The sequence below is a fragment of the Cetorhinus maximus genome, chromosome 6, assembly GCF_964194155.1.
Source record: "Cetorhinus maximus chromosome 6, sCetMax3.hap1.1, whole genome shotgun sequence".
In the NCBI taxonomy this organism is placed as follows: Eukaryota; Metazoa; Chordata; class Chondrichthyes; order Lamniformes; family Cetorhinidae; genus Cetorhinus; species Cetorhinus maximus.
The window spans coordinates 17968902-17992673 of record NC_135884.1 but is presented as its reverse complement, the minus strand read 5'-3'; the positions used below and the strand labels follow the sequence as shown (position 1 = coordinate 17992673).

The 23772-nt window shown below is 41.5% G+C and overlaps 2 protein-coding genes across 9 annotated transcripts in view; one reads left to right on the top strand and one right to left on the bottom strand.

The window, feature by feature from the left end:
• The window catches only part of tada3l (transcriptional adaptor 3 (NGG1 homolog, yeast)-like), a 16968-nt gene extending 7670 nt beyond the window's left edge, over positions 1–9298 (bottom strand). Inside the window, exons 1-6 of one of the 7 annotated variants that reach the window (XM_078543305.1) lie at positions 9221–9298; positions 6278–6531; positions 5205–5455; positions 4299–4404; positions 3297–3438; positions 969–1066 (exon numbers count right to left, since the gene is read on the bottom strand). In XM_078543305.1, the coding sequence (XP_078399431.1) occupies positions 969–1066; positions 3297–3438; positions 4299–4404; positions 5205–5455; positions 6278–6484 (804 nt within the window). In that variant the 5' untranslated portion in view covers positions 6485–6531; positions 9221–9298. Of the gene's footprint in view, positions 1–968; positions 1067–3296; positions 3439–4298; positions 4405–5204; positions 5456–6277; positions 6532–7681; positions 7940–7981; positions 8071–8110; positions 8334–9206 lie in introns of those variants that run through there. The other 6 variants (XM_078543303.1, XM_078543304.1, XM_078543309.1 and 3 more) reach the window with 6 other exon arrangements.
• On the top strand, positions 8809–23772 carry arpc4 (actin related protein 2/3 complex, subunit 4). 2 transcript variants are annotated; one of them, XM_078543311.1, is made up of 6 exons: positions 8809–8884; positions 10528–10643; positions 12851–12962; positions 14249–14344; positions 16868–17038; positions 22465–23772. In XM_078543311.1, exons 1-6 carry the CDS (start codon positions 8882–8884, stop codon positions 22468–22470), a joined length of 504 nt encoding a protein of 167 aa, XP_078399437.1. In that variant the 5' UTR covers positions 8809–8881; the 3' UTR covers positions 22471–23772. The 2 variants fall into 2 exon arrangements, with proteins under 2 accessions (XP_078399437.1, XP_078399438.1); XM_078543312.1 differs by lacking the exon at positions 8809–8884 and adding an exon at positions 9468–9486.

Below are 23772 nucleotides of genomic sequence, written 5' to 3'. Positions count from 1 at the left end.
GAGAAACAGATGAAAAAGTTCCTAGCTTTAAACCCCAACCTGTGCTGATATCAGCCAGGCATTGGTAGGGATGATTTAATTGGCCTCAGCATTTCAAGTTAACGAGATCTAGATGAGGTCTTTGGGTGGTGGCAGGAAATTGGATTTGACAGTGATTCGCCACACCCTGAACAGAATATTCTTCCAAGAATCACTTTTTGGGTTACGTTTGACTGCTTGTGACAGGTATTTGGAGGATAACTGTGATCTCTGGAACTGAACTCCAGCAAGAAGACAATACCTTCAGGAAAGAAGGGAGATGAAAAAAATTGGTAAATAAACAAGGAATTAAAAAGTAGATCTCTGTAATCGCAATTGAGCCCTCTCTATCACTCTTCACCATGGCCGGTCAGTTTTGAGAAAGGGTTACAGAAGAAATATTAACCAATATTTCCTCCTTCAATTGCTGGGAAACCTGAATGTGTTTCCGGCATTTTCTTTTTTACTTTTTAAAAAAATTATTGTGGTGCTTCTGACGATCTTGTAATCTATTCCTGAGACTACACTGCACTCCTATTTAGTCTGCCATGTTTCACATCGCAGAGTTATCACTGCACCACTTTTCAGACAGAAAATGGTTTTACTTTAGGATTCCTTTTCGATCAATGCATCCCACAGTGTGGTCTTTCGACAGCTCTCCACCTACCTCAGTGAACTTTCAATCTAGTCAAGACCAATGAGGCGAAAGTATCTCCCCTGTACCCACTCCCAACCTTGAGCTGCCCCAGTGGTTCAGTAGGTGAATGGACCATGTAGTGTGGTACTGAGGCATACAAAATTAAAGTTCAATTATAAATGGGAGAGGATGGATCTTTGACCTGCATATATGTTAACTGAACCTCTGTAAATATTCTTTCCTTCAACATTAAAGATTTTTCAGAATTTAAACAAGTTAGTATTCTCTGAACCACATAGGTTTCTAGTCTCACCTCCACCAAAGCCTGGAGTAATCGCTGTGTGAGGGGTCCAAAAGGAGAGCCATCTTCAGGCTGATCGTGCTGCTCTTTCTTCAGCAAAGCATCCACGTCTAACAAGAAAAGAACAGCAAAAAAAAGTTCTGTTACAGCAAAAACATGCATTTATGTAGCACCTTTAAAGTCAAGAAATTACGCAGTCTTTCACAAAGAGATGTCGATTAATAGATACTGAGTCAGCAAGGAAAAATGTGTCCAAAAATTTGGCCAAAGAGATGGGGTTCAGGAAAGTTTTTAAACGTTGTAGCAAGAGCTAGCCAGAGAAATCCAATGAGAGGCTCCCATCAGCAACACGGGCCCAAAAAAGGTGGAAGTACATAAGCGAGAGTCGAGAGAACCGCCCATTCAAGAATCATCAAATTGTACAGCACAGGAGGCCGCCACCTGGACCATTGAGTCAGTGCTGGCGCTTTTGAAAAGCAATCCAGTCAGTCGCACTTCTTTACTCTTTCTCCTTTTCTCTGCAATTCTTTTCTTCATCAAGTATTTATCCAATTCCCTTTTAAAAGTTACCATGCAACCTGTACCCGCCACTATCTGGCAGTACATTCCAAAATCTAACCATCCGTTACATAAAAATATTTTTCCTCACGTCGCCTCCAGTTCTTTTGGCGGTCACTTTATATCTGTGCCCTCAGGTAACCAATCCTACAATCGTTCAAAGCAGTTTATTTTCTGTGTCTAAACCTTTAATGATTTTAAATGGCTCTATTAAACTCTTGGCGCACTCTGGTAGCACAGACAGCTGCCAGCTCAATTTCTTTTAAAAACTAACTTATCTGACTACTACCAAATTAACCCTACCTATGCTTAGACATTATACACAACTGTTTGTGTGTGTCAGCTTTGGCTCAGTTGGTAGCACTCTTCCCTCTGAGCCAGAGGGTTATGGAGCAGAACATAAGCACAAAAATCAAGGTTAACACCCTAGTGCAGTACTGAGAGAGTGCTGCACTGTTGGAGGTGCCGTCTTTCAAATTATTAGTTTCAAATGATAAGTCTGTACTCTTAGGTGGCCATAAAAGACTCTAGGGCACTAAGGCACTATTGTCCTGGCTAATGTTTATCCCTCAATCAACATCACAAAAACAGACTAGCTGGTAAATATCACATTGCTATTTGTGGTCACTTGCTCTGTGCAAATTGGCTGCCATGTTTCCTACACTACAACAGTGACTACATTTCAAAAAGCACAATTAGCGAGGAAGTGCTTTGGACATCCAGTGGTTGTGAAAGACACTATATAAATGCAAAACTTTCTTTCTACAGGACTACAGACCAAGAGCTAGAAGGTGGGGTTAGACTGGAGAACTATTTTTTGGCTGGCAGACACACAATGGCCCTCCTGTGTCATCAATCTTTCTATGTTCTATGTTAAACACCTCCATCAATTCTCCACTTCACCTTCTCTGCTCCCTGGAAACATTCTAGTAAATCTCTTCTATACCCTTTCCAAAGCTTTCATGTCCATCTTAAAGTGTGGGGCCCAGGATTAGACACCATACTCTAGTTGGGACCAGATGAGTGTTTTATGTAGGTTTAGCTTTTGTGCTAAATGCGTTTACTTATAAAGTCCAGAAACCCATTTGCTTTACTGCTTTAACCCATCCTACTACCATCAATGGTTTGTGCACAAACACCCCAATGTCTCTCTCTTCTTGCAGTCCCTTCAAAATTGTATCGTTTAGCATAAATATAGTATTTAGCAAAAGTCGACACAGCATTAGGAAGGGTACAAAGATAAAGTGTGGTGAGGCCATGGGGTGATTTATAGATGTGGATAAGGATTTAGCTATCTGTATGGGGAACCAGTGTAGATGAACAAGGATAGGGGTGAAGGCTCAATGGGACACATTGCAGGACAGGATATGATCGCCGCAGTTTTAGACAGGTTAGAGTTAAATCAGCATTATTTAGGATAGTATCTGCTTTTATTCGACTGCTTCCTTATCAGGAAAAAGAGGGGAAATCAGAAAGAAGCACGGATAGCAGGATTTGAAGGTTGAGGCTGGTTGCTAGTAATTGTGATGGGAATTATGTCAATTCCTGCTCAGCTCATGACAGTCGGCCAGACACAGGTCAGGTGCATCAAGTAGATCTTCTTGAGTTGGTAGGCCTGACAAGGTAATTTTCCAGAAGACCATTTTATAAACAAACATTAAATTAATTCTCAGCAAGGAATTCAATAAACAGAGAAAGAAAATCGACTGGAGAAACGTGCTATTATTAAAGAACCAAAATGTGACACTGTAGTTTTATTCGAATGGAGAGCACATCACTCACCTTTTGAGTCAAGCTCAGTTAAAGCTCCGAGCATGCCTTTCTTTTTCTCTGCAGCAGCTGCAGCACGGGCACCTTCCTTCTGCTCCTCCAAGAGGTCCTCTTGCGCCCAACGCTGGGAATAATGTTTCCCTAGTGGAGGGATCTGTGCAGAAAGGAATTCAACAGAAAATTGAGATAAAAACAGAAAGCAATTGAATGTTATTGACTCACGCTCCTGCAGAACATGTGTACAGCTGAGCTATTCCTCCTCAAACAATGTCATTCTCCTGTTGGTCACAGCCATTAATGTACAGTTCTGCCACTCACAAGCTCACACCCCTGACTATGTGTTTTGTGTTCAGCTATGCTGTTTCACTATTCTTGCTTTTCTAACATATACTCGGTTGCCCCATTTTCTCTCCTCCATTGCTACAGTGGCTTCATCAAGGCCTGTCACCAGGATTCCAGCCTGCTCTCTCAGGTGTGAATGGTGGCAAGAGAGACAGACGTGCCCTTAAAACCACCTTTTATTTTGTTTTGATGCTCATTTAAAATGTTGAGGGCTGATAATTGGGGGCACCATGTAAAGTGGGTGGATGCTAAGGATAACCACATTAATGGGTGCTAAATTCAGTTCCCTTTTGTTGAGCTGATTCCGTCACCAGCAAATAAAAAAGAAAGAAAAAAAGCGAGTAAAAGAAGGATTAATGATAATGGTTTGTAATCACTTTCAATCCAACATTGGGAACTTGTTGGCAACACCTTTACATCTGGTCTATTACATCTGGACCACCTGAACTCCTACTTTGGAGTGCTTAATAGCATCACTAATCCTCTGCCCAGTAATAGTTATCCCTCACAAATACATGTTTACCATACTCTCTCACACTATATATTTAAACCTTCTCATCCTTCCCTCAAGTCACTGCCAAGCTGCTTTCAAAAGCCTCTTTCAATAGTGCTTTTGCCCAACAACTCTCTCTTTCCTGACTCTCTCTTTCCTGATCTACACCGGTCATTCACCTTGTAATACTCTGCCTCATCTTCAGGGGGTTTCAGTAGGTCCTCAAGGATACGGATCTCCTCGTTGGTGATGTCAGCACAGTACGGTTCCACTGATGCCCAAAACCTGCAGCAGGAGATGCTAAATTACTTACATTGTAACTCACTGCTGTCCCCTAGTAAATGTGAAGCTGTTGTCAAAAAGGTTACTCAAAAACTGGCATGCAGCATCTCAAGGTCTTTAGATCCTAAACAGATTATTTTAACTTCTATTTCAATCATTGATAACGCCATATTGAAGAGTGTATGGAGTTTTGTCACTCTTCCATGTATCTACTGCATGTCCATTTGATAAAAGGTATCAAAGAATAGTGACAAGAATAATTGCAGGAAAATTGTGAGCAGAGAATTAAATTCATTTGCATTGAAGTGAAACAGACTAAGAGAATAGAATCCACATCTTATAATGGTTAAGACCTGAGTAACGAGTACACAAGTCATTTAACTGAAAACATGGTTGCAGAAGTGCAGGGTTTCAGCATAGCCTTAAGGGAGACAAGGGATCAAAGTACAAGCACAGACTCTACTCCTGCTAGCTAGGTCTGAGCTACTAATTTGTAACAGAATGCAATGCTCAGGCCAGCAATCCCAACACCTTGGGGAAGTCAGAAGCAATTTCAGACTTTCACTTCTTGCAATTATTCCTAGTGCATACTCACCTTCCTCAGGAGATGAAATAATTTGAGTAGAGAGACAAAGAAATAGTAGAAATAGTAAACAACTCTATGGAATGTAGATATAACGGTGTTTACTTGTGCAACATGTTCCAAAACAGAATTACAGACAATCAAGTCTTTCCTAAACTGCACTCCCAATCTGACAGAGATACAGAATGGAACTTGTGCTACAAGTACTGTGGGATCCTACCTGTTAGGGGCATCATTCTTTGGAATTCTGGGAACATCTAAGGGATCATCTGTAAATTCATACTCCTGTATTTTCGGCTGTAGGTTTTTCGATTTGGGGCGCCCAGGACCGGGTCCAGTTCCGTGACTGCCTTTTCCATCGATTTTCTGCTTCTTAGGTTTCCCGTGTTTCTGTGGTGCTCCGTGTTCATGCTCCTTCCCAAATTTTAACAGCCTCTTATCTCCCTTTTTATCCTGCCAGTCCGTGAGGATCTGAAATCAACAGTTTAAATGCTCTTGAAAGAAAACAAAAACGTAACAGCGGCCTTTGAACTTGGTGACTTGTGTTCAAATGCACTCCCAATTTAGTTACCTCAGTCAGAGAACACAAGTGTGTTGGCACTAGAACTGTCACATTTGGGGGTGCTTCTCTGAAGCTGGTTAAAGGCTCAGAGTGATGATTCATCACTCTGGTTAAAGTGATGATTCTAAATAGTACCCAAGACTGTATTTTGAGGGTTGTGCAGGGGGCAGAGAGGCTAAGACAAGTGCTCCATCTGGGGTAAGCTACCCCTACAATGCCCACTTAGCAAAAACGTTAAACATTTGGCTTTACTATGCAAAACCATAAGGAAAATAGAAATAGAAAAAGGTATCTGCGTACCTAGGTTGCCCTGTTATTTAGGTCCATGATTAGGGGCCTGCTCAGAAAACTTGTGTATTACTTCTGCATAGCTCATTATTACTCCACTACAAAAAGATGCCCATGTTTTGCTTCAAATCTTGAAAATGCCAGTGAAATGTGTCACAGTCCACAGGGCCTTGTGTTTAGACAATAAGGTGGCCTGCTGGGGAACAGAACTGAGCCCAGACAGTAGAACCTTAATGCGCACTGCATGGCAATTTTACTGCTAATACATGAAATACCTATAAGAATTTTGTGTTTTCTTTTGCTGGGAGCATGAAATTAATCAAACATTCAAGTCGTTATTTTACAGATGTATTTTTTGTGCAATATTCATAATCTGGCAGAAAAATTCTGGTCAGATAGTACACAATTCAGTGCAGTCAAACAGGTTACTACGCTATTCCTACCTGTGTTTCTGCCTCGAGGATACGCAGTCGCCGACTTGCTGAAGACAACAGTGTCTCCAGCTCCAGCTGCAATGTGTCCAGCTCCTCAATTCCAATTCCATCATCCTCAGAGCGTGAGAGCACAGCTGCATAGCGGGGACACATTTTCACATGATCTACTGGCTTGAAGTCATGGAATTGTAGTGGACAGTCTTTTAGTTCACTCATCTTGAGCCCGTGGAACGTTTTGTCCAAAATCTGCCAAGAAAACCGACCTGACTCAAAGTAAATACAGTATTTCTGATTAATAAATCATATAGCAGGTGAAAGGCTGTTTTATACACATGCAAGAAATAAAGGCTATTGTGAAAGATTCTCCAGCCTACCAGCAGGGTTGATGCCATGCAAACAGATTGAAAATGCAGTAATTGAAATAAACTCTTCAACATCATCCAAAAAGACTAGAGGGTCAACAAGTTTCCCTTAGCTCAGGGCCACAATCTTGCTAAGTGGTAGCAACATTGAAGTGAAGTGCCATTAAAAATGCATTAGAAATGCCACCATTTTTTTCTTTATTCCAGTAAAACCATTTATTTGCTGAGTATTTTATTCCTTATTTCAACTGGGCTTTCTTGTCAATAATTATATATACCAAACCAGTTTGCCACTTTCTTCCATTGACTTGTGATCTGCTAGCTCCAAGGTGCTAATTACCTCAAATTGACAGTGGCTGCAGATTCACCTGCCTTCTGTTTACAGGCCACCCATTCCATTACTTTACCTTTGGGATCTTCAGTACAGTGCCTTTTACACTGAAACAATTATTTCCATTTTTGTTTTTTAGTGATTTCTTGTGCTTATCAAGGTAAAGGGTGGGGATTGGAGCACTTTTTTTCTATTGCAGGGATGCCATGTCAGCCTCAAACACACAGAGCAGGTAAAGCACAGTCACCCTTTACTCCAACATTGTGTTCTAATTACAATTTATATACACACCTTGTGACCTCTGACCAAGATGTGCAATTTTGTACTTTTGCCATTAAGCATGGGATTTGGACTGGCCAACTCATTTCACATTGGATGCTTACAATACTCTTTCAAACCATTAGACTGTGTTGGATTTAAGACAGGTTAAAGGAGAGTGTATTAACCCACTCCACCACCCAACAGTGCCTATTATTCAAAAATCAGCAGAACAAATTAAAAGCCTGGAACACTCATCAAACCAAAAACAGAATGACCAAAAACACTGGGTTAACATCTCAGTTTAAAGTTAGAAACAAAGTGCAAGTGCAGTAAAAAACTGCAAATAATTCAGAATCAAGACTAGATTGTCAAAAAAAATCAATGATGAGCTGCATGAAAATTGTGTAGTGAAGTAAAACCACATTCAGTATTCATCTTCTATCAAGGGATAATACCCACCCCAAATTTCTCAGCTGTTAACGACAGGAGCATTAGACAATTTGCCCTGTCCCATTATCTATCTAACTTACAAATAAGGTACCATGAGACACAGGAAGGACAGGGCATTAATGTAGGTGTAAGATCAGTTTTGAGTCAAAAGCCCAATTTACAATTCCAGCTCCCAGTGCACCTTTTGCTAGTCCAGGGGTGAGTAATAGTGCTGTTCCCCCTATCTTAACCATTAGATTCCAACCTCTAAAATAAAGCCCCTTTTTTAAAAATTCCAGAATGCCCCCCAGTGACTGAGGCACAAAATACATCTGATTTCAAGCTGCTGTACAAGGAGGAACAGCAACTATGGGTTGCAGTGGGGGTGGTTAATGAAACAGAGTTTGTTACTAGGTCCCGGGTTCCCTCACATTTTCACCAAGACTTTGTTACATTTACCTGGGAACGGGCTCCATCAGCAGCTTTACCACTGCTGGAGGGGTGGGGGAGAAGGGGGTGCCTGGCAAATAGACAATAACTCTCCTCGCACACAACCAGCCATTAAACGTTTCAGCCTCACTCGTTGACTATTACGATCCAAACGGTGAAGCAACTGAACCTACAGAGACAATAAATCCTCTAAAACAGTGCAACATTCAGCCGCTACACACCCTCAACCCTCCCCTCCCACTCCCACGTGATGGTATAGCCCACGTCCTTTTCCGGCGCTTCGGACCAGCTCAAAGTCGCGTGCAGAAGAGGGGGGAACAATAAATTAAACAGTGCTTGAAATCTGTCTAAGGTATAGAAAGTTTAAAGTTTTGAGTCAAAACTATTGTACACACTTGAATTAGTCTGCTAAAGGAGCATATAAATAACATTAACATAAAATCCATGTTTACTACATGGTTAAATTCAAAACCTCACCCCATTCCAGTGAGTAGAGAACATACAAGCCTGGGGGAGGAAGAGACCACAATGTTCATAAAGGGTAAGATCTCTCGAAAAAAAAATCTTAGACAAGCCGTTATTTGATTTTGAAATCTTAACATAATATTTCTGTAGTATGTAGATGAAATTATGTTAAATTACACGCAGAAATATTAAGTCATTGTTACCAACTCCCCCTAGGTAACCTGGTGGAATGGTACATCCCGGAGCGGGTAGGGGCGGGGGCGTGTTAGTTCTTCCGCGCATGCGTGCGAGACATTTCCGCCTTCCGGGGAGACGATGGTAACAAGGGGGGGGTAACACGGAGAGGGTCCTGAATTGGGGAGTTTTGTGTGAGGGTGGCAGGGCCCGTTCACACTGGGGTGGGACGCATAGGGTGGCTCTGGAGTCAGCCGGAGTAACGGGTCGAGTAAGCGTGAGCAGGGCCCCACCCGTCCCCCGAGGGCAGGGGTAGATCCACACCCAGCGCTTCCTGTTTGGAGGCTGTCACTGGGCCAGGGCTGGACCCATTGGTATTTGGGCCGGGCCGGGCATCGCTCTCTGAATATCTAATGGTCTTTGTCACTGTTTTACTACTGCAGGGTACACTACCTGTGCATCCTACCTGAGATGCCTTGCATTGGGCTAGGAATCCGTGACCTCTCCCGCCCCTACAGCTTCTTCAGTGGAGATGAGGGAGGGGGTTGATGATGTGACCGTTCTAGTTTTTAATATTTGGCACAGTTAATGCTTAATTGTAATGTCTGCTCCTTGCCTGAGAATGTCTCACTGGATTGGCGATCTCCCTTCCGTTGCTGATTTATGGCTGTCTTTGGAGCTGTGTGCTTTGTCATGGTTGTTTGTGGTTTAGTATCTGACACCTAATTTGACCGGGCCTAATATAGGTATCAAGTTTGTATTTCCCGTTTGTGAAGCTGAAATGGGGGCAATATTTTGGATGAGGCTTAATGCTCAGTTGATAGCTTACAACTGGCTTCCAGTTATTACTGTATTCATAGAATATTGATGTTACACTTGGCGAAATATTTTTCAATGTTGAATTATAGTGAATTGACCCTATGTCTTAAGTTATCAGTGTAAAATCAGAGTACTCAGATGAGTTTCCAATGTGAAGCATATGTTTTGCAGGTATGGTAGCATATTGGTTATGCTACTGGCATGGTGACCCAGAAATAAAGACAAAAACCTCCAGAGAATGTTTAAATCTCATCATGGCAGTTTGAGAATTTGAATTCAGATTTTTTTTTAAACTGGAAATAAATCTAATACTAGTTAAAGTGACTCATTAAAACCTAATTGATTCATTAATGGTCTTTGGGGTAAAGCATCTTTCATCCAAGTTAACATCATAAAGGAATAAAAACGATATATGGTCCATAGGTAATATTAGTTCAATTAAATTTAGTTTTTTTTTCTCCCAGTGTCTTGCATGTACAACTATATGCACATTGACAGCTTTGTTAATCAGTATTTTGTGACAGATGTCCAGTGGGTGTGGTGTAGTTTGCATTTGGGATATCTGCACCTAGTTTTCTACTAGGCTTTTGCCATTACACTTTGCTATAGACTACCTATAGCTAATTGTTCCACCATTATTCATTGTATAAGTATTTTAGCAAGTTGCTTTATCCATAATTTATAGTTTCCAGGTTGTCATGTTTGGTTTACCTATTTTCACCTTTGTTCACTGACTACCTGCCCATTAGTTAAAGGGAGGGGAATGAAATGATCTAGGCCACTGTTCTGAGAGCTGTCACATTAGTGAACACTACAATTGTGCTAACAAGAAATGTGTTTTATAATAGATTTTAACATACAGATTAAAATGGGGTATTTCTAACATAGACAGAGTCCCTTAGAGGTGCAATTGCCCTAAAGGCTTTTCTAAACTTTATTTTAACTTTGTTTATCTCTCCTTTCAATAGGCGACACTCCGTCCGTACCTGAATGCGGTTCGTGCCACGCTTCAAGCAGCACTCTGCCTGGAAAATTTCTCATCACAGGTGGTGGAGCGCCATAATAAACCAGAGGTGGAAGTGAGGTAGGGCACAGTTGGTTTGTAAATTTGGTCAGTTGGCTTTCAGATTTCTCAGATGAAGCATCGTCTTGGGAGAAACAAAGAAATCTGCAATGCAGTTGTCTGTCTACTTCTAGGGATAAATGTGTGTGCGTTTATTTTTAGATTGTCTGTGTATATGACTTTGAGTTGACTGCCAGCAATGCATTTGTACAAGTGAGAAGTTTAGTGGTGTGGTAGAGAACTGGGAACAAGATTATCTGCATGTACTGTTTGAGAATAGGATGTGTAGGGAATTTTTTTAAATGAAATGTTGATACTCAGAATCACAGAATTGTTACGGTGCAGAAGGAGGCCATTTGGCCCATCGTTTCTGCACTGGCTCTCCGAATGAGTAACTCACCTAGTTCCATTCTCCCACCTTCTTCCCATAACCCTGCACATTATTCTTTTTCAGCTAAGTCTAATTTCCTTTTGAATGCTTCACTTGAACCTGCCTTCACCGCACACTAAGTCGGTGCATTCCAAACCTGAACCACTCGCTGCATTAAAAAAATTTCCCCTCATATCGCTTTTTTTCTTTTACTAATTACTTTAAGTCTGTGCCCTCACGTTCTTAATCCTTTCGTGAGTGGGAACAATTTCTCCCTATCTATTCTGTTGAGATCCCCCCATGATTTTTGAATACCTCTATCAAATCTCCTCTCAACCTTTTTTCTAGGGAAAACAGTCCTAACTTCTCCAATCTATTTTCATAGCTGAAGTTCCTCATCCCTGGAATCATTTTCATGGATCTTTTCTGCACCCTCTCTAATGCCTTCACATCCTTCCTAAAGTGTGGGGCCCAGAACTGGACGCAATACTCCAGCTGAGTCCGAACTAATGACTTATACACATTCAACATAACCTCCTTGCTCTTGTACTCTATGCCCCGATTAATGAAGTCTGGGATACTGTATGCTTTATTAACTGCTCTCGCAACCTGTCCTGCCACCTTCAATGATTTAAGCACATATACACCCAGGTCCCTCTGCTCCTGCACCCCCTTTAGAGTTGTACCCTGTATTTTCTATTGTCTCTCCATGTTCTTCCTACCGAAATGAATCACTTCACATTTCTCTGCATGGAACTTCATCTGCCACTCATTCCACCAACTTGTCTATGTCCCTTTGAAGTTCTACACCATCCTCCTCGCAGTTCACAGTGCTTCCAAGTTTTGTATCATCCGCAAACTTTGAAATTGTGCCCAGCACACAAGGTCTAGGTCGTTAACATATATCAGGAAAAGCAAGGGTCCCAACACTGACCCTTGGGGAACTCCACTGCAACCTTCCTCCAGCATGTGAAACATCCATTAAACACTACACACTCTTTCCTGTCGCTCAGCCAACTCTGTATCCATGTCCCTTTTGTTCAATGAGCAATAACTTTGCTCACAAGTCTGTTGTGTGGCACTGTACCAAATGCCTTTTGGAAGTCCATGTACACCACATCAACAGCATTGTTCTCATCAATTCTCTCTTACCTCTTCAAAAAAAGCTCCGGCAAGTTAGTTAAATATGATTTTCCCTTAAGCAATCCATGATGGCTTTTCTCAGTTAACTTGCATCTGTCCATGTGACTATTAATTTTGTCCCAAACTATTGTTTCTAGAAATTTCCATCCCACTGAAGTTAAACTTATTGGCCTGTAGTTGCTGGGCTTATCCTTACACCCTTTTTTGAACAAGGGTGCAACATTTGCAATTCTCCAGTCCTCCAGCACCACCCCTTAGTCTAAGGAAGACTGAAAAATTATGGTCAGTGCCTCTGCAATTTCCAGTCTCACTTCCCTCAGTATCCTTGGATGCATCTCATCCGGTCCCAGTGCCTTATAAACTTTAAGTATGGATACTATGGTGTTTGCAACAATAATGACTGCTGTGTTTCCAACATCCCACAGAATGATACAATATTGATCTACCTCATCAAAACTGTACTGTGGGGTAATTTCTGAGACACTTATTTTGTTAGGGCATAGGAAGTTAAGTGGAGAGCTAACTAAGTCTCACAGGCAACTTGGTGTCAAGCTTAGGAATGCTGCAGGTCGAGATCAGGGAGCAGATCACCTACATGCAGCATTTGAGAATGTTTTTGAGGACCTTTGTGAAAAAACAAATTAGTTGGTGGAGATCCTAGAATTCATTCTAATTATTGGGTAGTAATGGACAACTTTTTCTTGGCCAATAACAGGAGCAGTAAAGAGCTGCTGTTGCAGCCCTTGATCATCAGCAGGAATGAGAAGGAGAAAGTCCTCATTGAGGGCTCAATAAACTCTGTACGAGTCAGCATTGCAATCAAACAGGTCAGTATCTAGCTTGCCTTTTAGTCCGTGCTTGTAATTAGTAAGACCTGGATTATTCCATTCATCTCTTGGCGTGGAAGTTGAGATAGTGAGTGAAGATCGATTGCCCTTCATTAATGGGGGCAAGGTGGAAATTAAATCGTCTTTGCTCCCGAGTCAAATAGTCAACCGGACTCTATTTAATAATGTTCGATTTAGATGTCCTGGAAGTTTTTCTTTGGTTACCTTTTAGGAGCTGGGGAGGAATTTGTTTTTTCTCAAAAATATTAACTGTGACTTTTCCATATTCAGATTTAAAAGGGAGGTTCCTTAATGATGCAGTTGTTTTACTGGAAACAACGGCAATAATATTCATTCTTCTCATTTCAACCTACTCTTAAAGGTTTATAATTCCTCTAAATTCATCCCCACCCCTTCACTTTTATTTCACCGTGGCAAGCTGTAATCACCTGTGATTAAGGAGGATGATTAACTTGCTCTAGACCCCTGTCCATGCCATTGCTTTGTCCCTTAATATCAAATCTGGTCATTTTTCAGTCCTAATCCCCTTCTTGTAAAACAAAGCATGAACTTATCTAAGCAAAAGGAGGAAAAAATACTGCAAATGCCAAAATTCTGAAACCAAAGATAGATAATGGTGGAAATGCACACTGGATCACTCATCCACTATAAAGAAAAAAGATGGTTTAATATTTTAGATATAACACTCTAGCAGGACATTGACTAAAGTTTTAGCCTGAAATGTTTACTGTCTTGTCTCTTTAGAGATGTTGGCTGACTTACTGTGTATTTCCAGTATTTGCTGATTTAATTCCATGTACAACCTCTGTTTGGTAGCTGAGTGATGATTCTCCCTCTGATCTTCCCTGTTTCTCTTGTTGCTACATAGGGATGTCTGAGCATATAGCTGATGTTAGAAACTCATTATAGTTCTAGATGGAAACCTGCATCTTCTCTCTAGCGCTATATGTTGGTTCTCCAGCCCCTTACTAATTTTGCTAAAGCTTGCATTTTGTGCAGCAGTCAACATCTGTTTAAAAATAAGTGTGGGCGAATATTCATAATTCTTTTACTGTTTCATCTCAACAGATTTTAATTGTTTCTTCCCTTCTGTAGCTCCCCCCAAACAGTTTTCAGTGGCACGTTGACAAGTCTGCATGTGCTACCCTTGTTTATTGGCTGCCCTCAAAAACGTTAATATTTTAAAGACATTCCTGTACCTTTAGTCATGAGCTATAGGCAGGTTAGAGTTTGTACCTGTTAAAGTTTTGTGTTTTTAATTTCAGGCAGATGAGATTGAAAAGATCCTGTGTCATAAATTCATGAGGTTTATGATGATGCGAGCAGAGAATTTCTTCATCCTCCGGAGGAAAGCTGTTGAGGTAATGCCAATATACAGAGCTTGCACTTCAATTTAAGACTTATTTTTCAGCGGTACCTGTCAGTTAGACAGTGTTAAGGACTTGAGGTCAGTTGAAGTCTTTTGATCTGCAGATACTCTATGAATAAAAAAGTGTTTGTTTGAAATCTCAATGATAAACTTTCATTGTCTTTTTCCCCAACTATTTTCAGCTCCTGCCCTGCCGAAGGCAGTGACTTCTTTCTGTGTATGCTTCAGGAGGTGGGAATGCAGTGCAGCACGCATTTAGGAAGTGCTCATCTCCTCAAAAATGTAAATAGAAGTTTAACCAGAACATTGTGTGCACTGCACATCCTACCAGTTATAGATCCTCTTTTTTCCACCCTGGTTTGAAACATTAAAAAAAAAAGCTATTTTCTTCTATGTTGAGCACCTTCTGTGAGCCCACTGGTGATATGCCAGGCTTTCTGTCTGAGGGATTGGGCAGGCAAGAATATGTATCCAGTGGTCTACATGAAATTTGAACATCATTCTGGGCAAAGCCCATGTCCTACTGCTTGATGGTACACTGTGGAAGTTTATCATTGAGATTTCAAACTTAAATACTTCTTTCATTCATTCATATGGGTGTTACTGGCAAGGCCAGTAATTATTGCCCATCCCTAATTACCCTTGAAGGTGGTTGTGAGCTGATGCAGTGTGGGTGATGAAGGTATGCTTATTGCGCTATTACGTAAGGAATTACAGAATTTTAAGCTAGCAATAATGAAAGGATGGCGATATATTTCCAAGTCAGAATGGTGTGTGAATTAGAGGGGAAGTTGCAGTTGGTGGTGTTCCCATGCGCCCTGCTGCCTTTGTCCTTTCAGGCAGTAGGGCTCATAGGTTTGAGAGGTGCTGTTGGGAGCCTTTGTAAGTTGCTGCAGAGCATCTTGTAGATGGTACACACTGGAGCCACGTGCATTGGTGGTGGATGGACTGCCAATCAGATGGACTGCTTCATTCTGGATGGTGTCAAGCTTCTTGCATGTTGTTGGAGCTGCACTGATCCAGGCGAATCAAAAGTATTTCATCCCATTCCTGACTTGTGCCTTGTAGATAGTGGAAAGGCTTTGGGGGGGTCAGGAGCTACTTGCCTCAGAATGTGGCAGGATTGCAGAGCTTTAATTGATCCTTTGGTTGTGGAATCATTTGGCTCTGTCTATAGCATATCTACTTTTTAACATTCATGTAGTTTTATGTTGTAGCTTCGTCATTTTTAGGCACACCTGATGCTCCTGGCATGTTCTCCTATACTCCTCATTGAACCTTAAGGTTGGTCCCTTGGTTTGATGGTAATGGCAGAGTGAAGAATATGTGAGGCCATGAAGTTACTGATTTTTGGTGGAATATAATTCTGCTGCTACTGATGGCCCACAGCATCTCACGGATACCCAGTGAATTTTGAGATCTGTTGTGAATTTATCCTGTTTGGCACAATACAATGGCCGATATCCTCTGTGTAAAGATAGGGCTTTGTCTCCCCAAGAATTTTGCGATGGTCACTCCTATCAATGCAGTCATGGACAGGTGCATCTACGATAGGTAGATTGCTTAAGGCCATCTGCTGCAGACCCAGCTATGTCCTTGAAACAGCCAGCTTAGTCACTAGTAGTGTTCCTGAGCCACTCTTGGTGATGGGCATTGAAGTCCCCCACCCAGAATATATTCTGTGCTTCTGCTACCCTCAGTGTTTCTTCAAAGTGGTGTTCAACACGGAGGAACACTGATTCACCAGCTGAAGGAGGATGCTAATTGGTTTCCTTGCCCATTTTTATCATGATGCCATAGAACTTCATCAATGTTGACTCATAAATGAGGTCTTTATGTACTCCACATGTGCAAGTGATAAATACTGAAGATTGCTTTTTTTTTAGCATGCAGAATGAAATTTTTCTTATTGAAAATACGGTTGAAGAGACTGGGTTGTGCAGTGGGTTAGCATACAAAGTTCTTATCTTTGGGATGTGGATCTGAACCCAGACCCAATGGGATAAAGTCTCACCTTGATGAGAACAGTATTCATCAAAAACTTTGACAAGGATTAATGCCAGAAATATTTCAGACAGAAATTTTCCAGAACTCAGCTTAAATTTTGTATTCAGTTAGCATGAAAATATCAAGATAGAAGCAAAATACTGCGGATGCTGGAAATCTAGAACAAAAACAAAAATACCTGGAAAAACTCAGCAGGTCTGACAGCATCTGCGGAGAGGGATATAGTTAATGTTTCGAGTCCGAATGACTCTTCATTAGAAGAGTCATTCGGACTTGAAATGTTAACTGTATCCCTCTCCGCAGATGCTGTCAGACCTGCTGAGTTTTTCCAGGTATTTTTGTTTTTGAGCATGAAAATATCTGTTGAGGGAAGTCACCATTTATTTTATATTGGTTTGGAATAAGGTATTATTCCTGTCCCCTTTGAATTGCTGGAGAGAATTGAACATGTCTGTAAGTGTATTAAATGAGATTCACTACTGCCTCCTTGTTTCCTTTCTCCTGGCAGGGCTATGACATCAGTTTCCTGATCACCAATTTCCATACTGAACAAATGTACAAACACAAACTAGTTGATTTTGTCATCCACTTCATGGAGGAGATTGACAAAGAAGTCAGTGAAATGAAGCTGTCATTAAACGCCAGAGCTCGCATCGTCGCAGAAGAGTTCCTCAAAAATGTGAGTCTTTTCTCGCTCCTTCCCCACCACCAAAATCAGCAAATTCATGGTAGTGCTCAGCTGTTCTCAATGCTTCTGTGCTACTCAACTTATCAGAGTTGAAAATTGCAGCCCAATTGTTCTATGGTGTTCAGTTGCTGAGTCTCAGTATTGCATAAATTATCTTGATTCAGTATTTTCTGTGCAAGTCTTATTTTGCAGTCAGTGGTTTTTGCTTCTCGGTAGATGAGTTCCTCAAATGTGTTTGACTTCCTCCTTAAATGAGACTTTTTATTTTAAGCATCATTGCTTTTATGCAGTGCAGTGACTTTGTTAAAAGGGAAGTGTGCTGAACTAGCCCACTGAGTCCCTGCTTTCCATTATTTGTTCTCTGGATGTGGATGTCACTGGCCACATTTATTGCCTATCTGAGATGATGATGGTGGACCTTCCTGTGCCACTTGTGGTGATGGTGCTCCCACAACAGTGTTAGGCAGGGAATTCCAAGATACTGAGTCAACAACATCAAATGAATGATGGTATATGTCTGCTAAAAACTGGTGGACAGGAACAAAAATATAATCAAAAAGGCTAATGGAATGCTATCCTACATCTCAAGAGGACTGGTAAACAGAAATCTAAGTAATGCTACAGATGCACAAAGCTCTGGTTAGGCCCCATCTGTGTTCAGTTCTGAGTATCACACATCAGGAAGGATATATTAGCCTTGACGGGGGTGCAGCACAGGCTCACCAGAATGATCCAGGGACTAAAAGAGTTGAATAGAGGACGGATTGAATAAAGTAGGCTTGTATTCCCTTGAGTATAGAAGATTAATAAGTGAAATAATTGAGGTGTTTAAGATGGTTAAAGGATTTGCTAGGTTAGTTAGACCAAAACAGTTTCCTCTGGTGGGGAAGTCCAAAACAAGGGGACAAAACCTTAAAATTAAAGCAAGACTATTCAGTGGTGATGTCAGGAAGCACTTCACACAGAGTGGTGAAAATTCGGAACACTATCCCTCAAAAAGCTGTTGAGGCTAGGACTACTGAATATTTCAAAACTTAGTGATAGATTTTTGTTAGGCAAGAGTATTAAGAGATGTGGAACCAAAGCAGGTAAATAGAGTTTAGGTACAAATCAGTCATGATCTAGTTAAATAGTAGAACAGGCCCAAGAGGCTGAGTGGCCTACTCCTATGTCCAAGTCAGAGTGGCGTGTGACTTGGAGATGGTGTTCTCATGACACTGCTGCCATTGTCTCTTTTGTCAAAGCAGGTTTGGTTGAGTTGTTGCAGTGCATTCTGTAGGTAATCCATATTGCAACCATAGTGCACCAGTGATGAAAGGGGTGGATATTGACATCAGTGGTTGGAGTGTTAATTCAGCAAACTTTTGTTTTGGATGGTATTGAGTGGCATGATTGGTGTTATAGCTGAACCATCCAAGCGATTGGTGCATATTGCATTATCCTCCTCACTTTGTAGATGGTAGTGAGACATGGAGGTGTCAGAAGATGAGTCACCTGTTGTAGAGTACCCAGCTCTTCTGCTCTTATAGCTGTGGTATTGATATAGCTGGTCCAGTTAACCTCAATAATGGTGTTGAGAAGTTGCTGAGTTTTTTGATGCACTTTCACAGAATATAGGGTCGCTGACAAGGCCAGTATTTGTTGCCCATCTCTAATTGCCCTTGAGAAGGTGATGGTGAGCTGCCTTCTTGAACTGCTGCAGTCCATATGATGTAGGTACACCCACAATGTTGTTAGGGAGGGAGTTCAGGATTTTGACCCCACCACTGTGAAGTAATGTTGATGTAGTTCCAAATCAGGATGGTGTGTGGCTTGGAGGGGAACTTGCAGGTGGTTGTGTTTCCATGGGTCTGCTGCCCTTGTCATTCTAGATGGTAGAGGTTGCAGGTTCGGGATGTGCTATCGATGGAGGCATGGTGAGTTGCTGCAGTGCATCTTGTAGATGGTACTGCTGCCACTGAGCATCGATGGTGGAGGGAGTGAATGTTTAAGGTGGTGAATGGGGTGCCAGTCAAGTGGGCTGCTTTGTCCTGGATGGTGTTGAGCTTCTTAGGTGTTGTTGGAACTGCACTCATCCAGGCAAGTGGAGAGTTATCATGACTTGTGCCTTGTAGATGATAGACAAGCTTTGGGGAGTCGGGAGGTGAGTTACTTGTTGCAGAATTGCCAGCCTGTGACCTGCTCTTGTAGCCACAATATTTAAATGGTTGGTCCAGTTCAGTTTCTGGTCAATGGTAACTCCCCAGGAATTAATAGGCTAGAGTGAACTGCGTGACTAGTAACGTCGCTCATTTAAGAACAGCATATACTCTTTTTCGTATGGACATATTGAGCAGTCTCAGAGGTGGGGAAAAGGGGAGAATGTGAATTTTGAACAGATCTAATACCAAAGCATAGTATAAATAGCATGACAAACAAATTCTGTCACAGGAATTACGTATGACAAACATGAAATACATTAAGCAAGACTTGCTATTAGCAGATCTCCTAATACATTGCTCATAAGTCACGGAAAAACTTGCTTACCTGTTACCTTTGGTTTGGCCTGTATATCTCTTTTTCTTGGTCTCTGTCTACTTCTGGTGTCTTTATAATATTTTTGCTTCTGCGTCATTTAATTTTGTTTTGCTTGTATTGCTATTGTGTTTTCTTTTCATTTATGTTTTGTCTCCATACCACCTTCAATTTCTTTTGTTTGAGATTATTGGTGGGAGGTACAGTGGCTGGGGAGGAATCCAGATAGGGCTGTGGGGACATTTCGGGTCACCAGTCAAGGGATGGAGGTGGCTGGGAATTTTGATAGTTTTGTCCCATTTTGCTCCACAATTGCTCAGCTTATTCGTACTCATTGTTTTTCACCAGGTCACCTGCTCTACATGGGTACTCTTCCTTGATCCATCTTCATTCTCAGCAATGCTGTTATGTATTGGGCAAATATGTACAAGGCAAATATGTTCCCGTAAAGACAAAGGGGCGGACTAAGTCCGGAGAACCCTGGATGTCAAGGGACATAAAAGTTAGGATTAAGGAAAAAAAGAGAAGCTAATGGCAGATACCAAGGGCTCAATACGGCAGAGTCCTTAGATGAGTATAAAAAGTGCAGAGGAGAACTTAAAAAGGAAATTAGGAAAGCTAAGAGAGTGCATGAGAAAGCATTGATGAGTAGAATAAAGGAAAACCCAAAGGGTTTTTTTTAATATGTAAAGAGCAAGAGAATAACTAGGGAAAGAGTAGGGCCAATTAGGGACCATAGAAGTAATGTGTGTGGGGACCCGGAAGACATGGTTGCAGTCCTCAATGAATACATTGCATTGGTATTCACAATGGAAAAGGACGACGCAGATATAAACATCAGGGTGGAGGACTGTGAAACATTAAAGGAAATTAATATAGAGAGAGAGGAGGTACTAGCGGGTTTAGTGGCCATAAAAGTGGATAAATCTGCAGGCCCGGATGAGATGTATCCCAGGCTGTTGAGGGAGGCAAGGGAAGAGATATCAGGGGCCCTGGCAGTAATTTTCAAATCCCCTCTGGCCACAGCTGAGGACTGCTAATGTCTTATTATTAAAAGAAAAGGAGGAAGGGATAGACTAGGAAATTACAGGCCAGTCAGTCTAACCTTGGTGATGGGGAAGTTACTAGAAAGAATTCTGAGGGACAGAGTATATCTGCACTTGGAGAAACACGGATTAATCAGGGATAGTCAGCACAGATTTGTTAAGGAAAGGTCGTGTTTGACAAATTTGATCAAATTTTTTGAGGAGGTAACCAGGAGTGTTGATGAGGGTAATGCATCTGATGCGGTCTACATGGACTTTAGCAAGGCTTTTGATAAGGTCCCTCATGGCAGACTGGTCAAGAAAGTAAGAGCCCATGGAATCCAAGGCAAAGTGGCAGGTTAGATCCAAAATTGGCTGAGAAGCAGGAAGCAGAGGCTGATGGTAGAGGGATGTTTCTGTGACTGGAAGTCTGTTTCCAGTGGGGTTCCACGGGGCTCGGTGCTGGGGCCCTTGCTGTTTGTGGTGTACATAAATGATTTGGACTTAAAATGTAGGGGGTCTGATCAAGGAGTTCACGGGTGACACAAAAATTGGTGGGGTGGTAAATAGTGAGGAGGATAGCCATAAATTGCAGGAGGATATCAATGGACTGGTCAGGTGGGCAGAGCAGTGGTAAATGGAATTCAACCTGGAAAAGTGTGAGGTAATGCACTTTGGGAGAGCTAACAAGGCAAGGGATTACACTAAGAATGGTAGGACCCTGGAAAGTACTGAAGATCAGAGGGACCTTGGTGTGCATATCCATAGATCCCTGAAGGTAGCAGGGCAGGTAGATAAGGTGGTGAAGAAGGCATGTGGGACACTTGCTTTATTAGCTGAGGCATAGAATACACCCAGAGGGTGGTGGGAGTCTGGAACTCACTGCCTGAAAAAGCGGTTGAGTCAGAAACTATCGTAACATTTAAGTAGTAGTTAGATGTTCACTTGCATTGCCATAGTCTCCAGGGCTATGGGCCAAGCGCTGGAAAATGGGATTAATGTAGTCAGATCTTTGTTGACCGGCACGGACATGATGGGCTGAATGGCCTCCTTCTGTGCTGTAGACGCCTGAGTATTGCCTCTTCGTTGCATCTCATCACTGAGGTATCCTTTCCAATGTTCTGTATTCCCTGATTGACATATTACCATTGGCTAGCCCCTTGCCCATCTTCTGTCAGTCCCCATCCACCTCTTACATACTTTCTCTTCTTCCATTCTCCTCCTGCTGTCTTTTTCTGATGCCCTTCTCCAACCCTGTCTTTCTCTCTACCTTTTCTCGGCCTCTCCCTCAATATTTTCTCTTTCATTCCTTCCACCTTGGTCTCCCTCACTCTTGACCACCCTTCTCTGTTTCTTTTCCTTTCTTCTTTTCTCTATACATTGCAGTCCCCATTGCCACTATTTACCCCCTTTCTCTTTGCTGCCCCTTCCTTCTTCCCTGTAGTTTCCCATTTTCTTAATAAACTGCTTGATTGCTCTATATTTACAGTTTCATATGGAGTTAAAATAGTTTGAAGGGGGAAAGGTACTCAAGGGTATAAATGCCACGAGCTTGTGGGTTCCAAGTCACAGCGAATTCCTGTTCTTAGCTGTGCCTCTCTAGAGGAAAACCAGAAGGTATAGCTATATTGTGCCCTTTGTAATGACTGATTAAAGAGTAATATTTGCAAAGTCTTGGTTTGCACATCAATTGCATGTAGTTTTGTGCCTTCTACCTGATGTGAAATGTTAAGTTTGTAGGAAATTTGTTTTAAACCAGATGTGTGGCAAATAAAAGTGGCAGTGCCTGGTACTGAAAATGCTTCCCCTACCAAGCATTCTTCTTTTGTCATTAAAAGCATACTGAATGTGATAACAACCCTATTTTTCTTTTTGCAGTTCTGATACTGGTTGCATTTGCTGTTATCTAACAAGACCAAGGTTACGAGGAACTATGTGAAACTGCACTGCTGGAAGGAAGCTTGGGGCGGGGGTGGGTGTAATCGTCTGCTGAAAGGGGACACATACAATAACCTGACCAGCCTGCTGGGAGGGGCTTGTACAATAACCCAACCAGACTGCTGGCTTTAGTATTATCAGATCATTTTTCAACTGATACTGTATTTACAACAGCATAATTCTGCTGTCATTAGGTCTTTCATAAATCGAAAGGACCGAGTTAATGCATTTGTATTTTGAAAAATAAAACAAAATTTCATTCGTAGTTTGTGTCGCAGCCTCTCTGACTTTACTCCTTAATCAACATCGTAGTACACTTAAGTTTAAGGTAGTAAATGGATGCAATAAAACCTGTCAACAATGACCATCCAGAATTCCTGTTAATAATGGAAAGAGTGAAACAAAAAGCAAAATATTGCAGATGCTGGCAATCTGAAATAGCAAATGTTGGAAACACTCAGCTGGTCAGGCAGTATCTGCAGAGCGGAAGGTATGATTAACACATCAGGATGAAGACATTTTGTCAGTACTGATGATAGGTCATTGACCTGAAACGTTTACCCTACCACCTTCTCCACAGAGGTTGCCTGAGCAGCAAAGTGTTTCTATCATTTTTGGATTCTACTGGTGCTTGCTCTGTCTGTCCCAAATTATGCTCCAGTTTGAAACAACAGTCTCTAAATAATTCATCATCTGTATATTTCCACCACCACCATAGTGTCCATGAGGCAGGAGAGTCCACATTCTTAGTCTTTGTTTTAGTTATTCTATTTTTATTCCATTACTTGTATATTAATGTTTTTAATCGAAGTAAAATAGATCGTAATGTAACCGTTTGGAATCACATTATGGATTTTGTTAAACTGTGAGTGGATGGAGATTTTGTTGCTTCTGTGACTTTTTATGGCAGCAGCCGATGGATGATCACTGGCATGAGTTTCACAGTTCCACTTGTGGAAAGGTGTAAAGTTCTACTGATCCAGAACACTGGCAGTGAATGGTCAGGTTGCCATCTGTATTACTGCTCTTTACATTGGTCAACAGGGTGCTTTTTAAAACACACAAATGTACTAGGGCAGCACACTGAAGTAAGATGGAGGCTCTCACATGTGCTTGGTAAATTCCCAGTTTCAACTAAGCTGTTAATTGAATGGGAATAATTAAACCTAGATATGTTAATCTTATTGCTGTTATTGCCACTAATATGTAATGCCTTATGCTTTTCAATATTAAAAACCTTTTGCAGTC